We start from the raw sequence: 306 nt of genomic DNA on the forward strand, positions 1-306 counted from the left end.
CCACTCGGTGTTCCCGCTGCCGCCCTCCAGCATCGGCTACCACGGCTCCATCGTGGGCGCCTACGCCGGCTACCCGTCCCAGTTCGTGCCTGGCCTGGATCCCAGCAAGTCCGGCCTCGTGGGAGGCCAGCTGTCCGGGGGCCTGGGCCTGCCGCCGGGCAAGCCCCCCAGCTCCAGCCCGCTCACCGGGGCCTCCCCGCCCTCCTTCCTGCAGGGATTATGCCGCGACCCGTACTGCCTGGGAGGGTACCACGGCGCCTCGCACCTCGGCGGCTCCAGCTGCTCCACCTGCAGTGCGCACGACCC

The 306-nt window shown here is 73.2% G+C and overlaps 1 protein-coding gene across 1 annotated transcript; it reads left to right on the forward strand.

Annotated features, from left to right (window-relative positions):
* Positions 1-3: 3 nt before the first annotated feature.
* Positions 4-301, forward strand: ZNF703 (zinc finger protein 703; the record flags this gene model as incomplete). Its single annotated transcript, XM_021709115.1, has 1 exon — positions 4-301. A coding segment is annotated over one exon (298 nt), but the record flags the coding sequence as incomplete, so codon positions are not given.
* Between the last annotated feature and the right edge of the window lie 5 nt (positions 302-306).

This window comes from Carlito syrichta, unplaced genomic scaffold, assembly GCF_000164805.1.
Source record: "Carlito syrichta isolate Samal-C Ts95f unplaced genomic scaffold, Tarsius_syrichta-2.0.1 Scaffold159155, whole genome shotgun sequence".
NCBI lineage: Eukaryota > Metazoa > Chordata > Mammalia > Primates > Tarsiidae > Carlito > Carlito syrichta.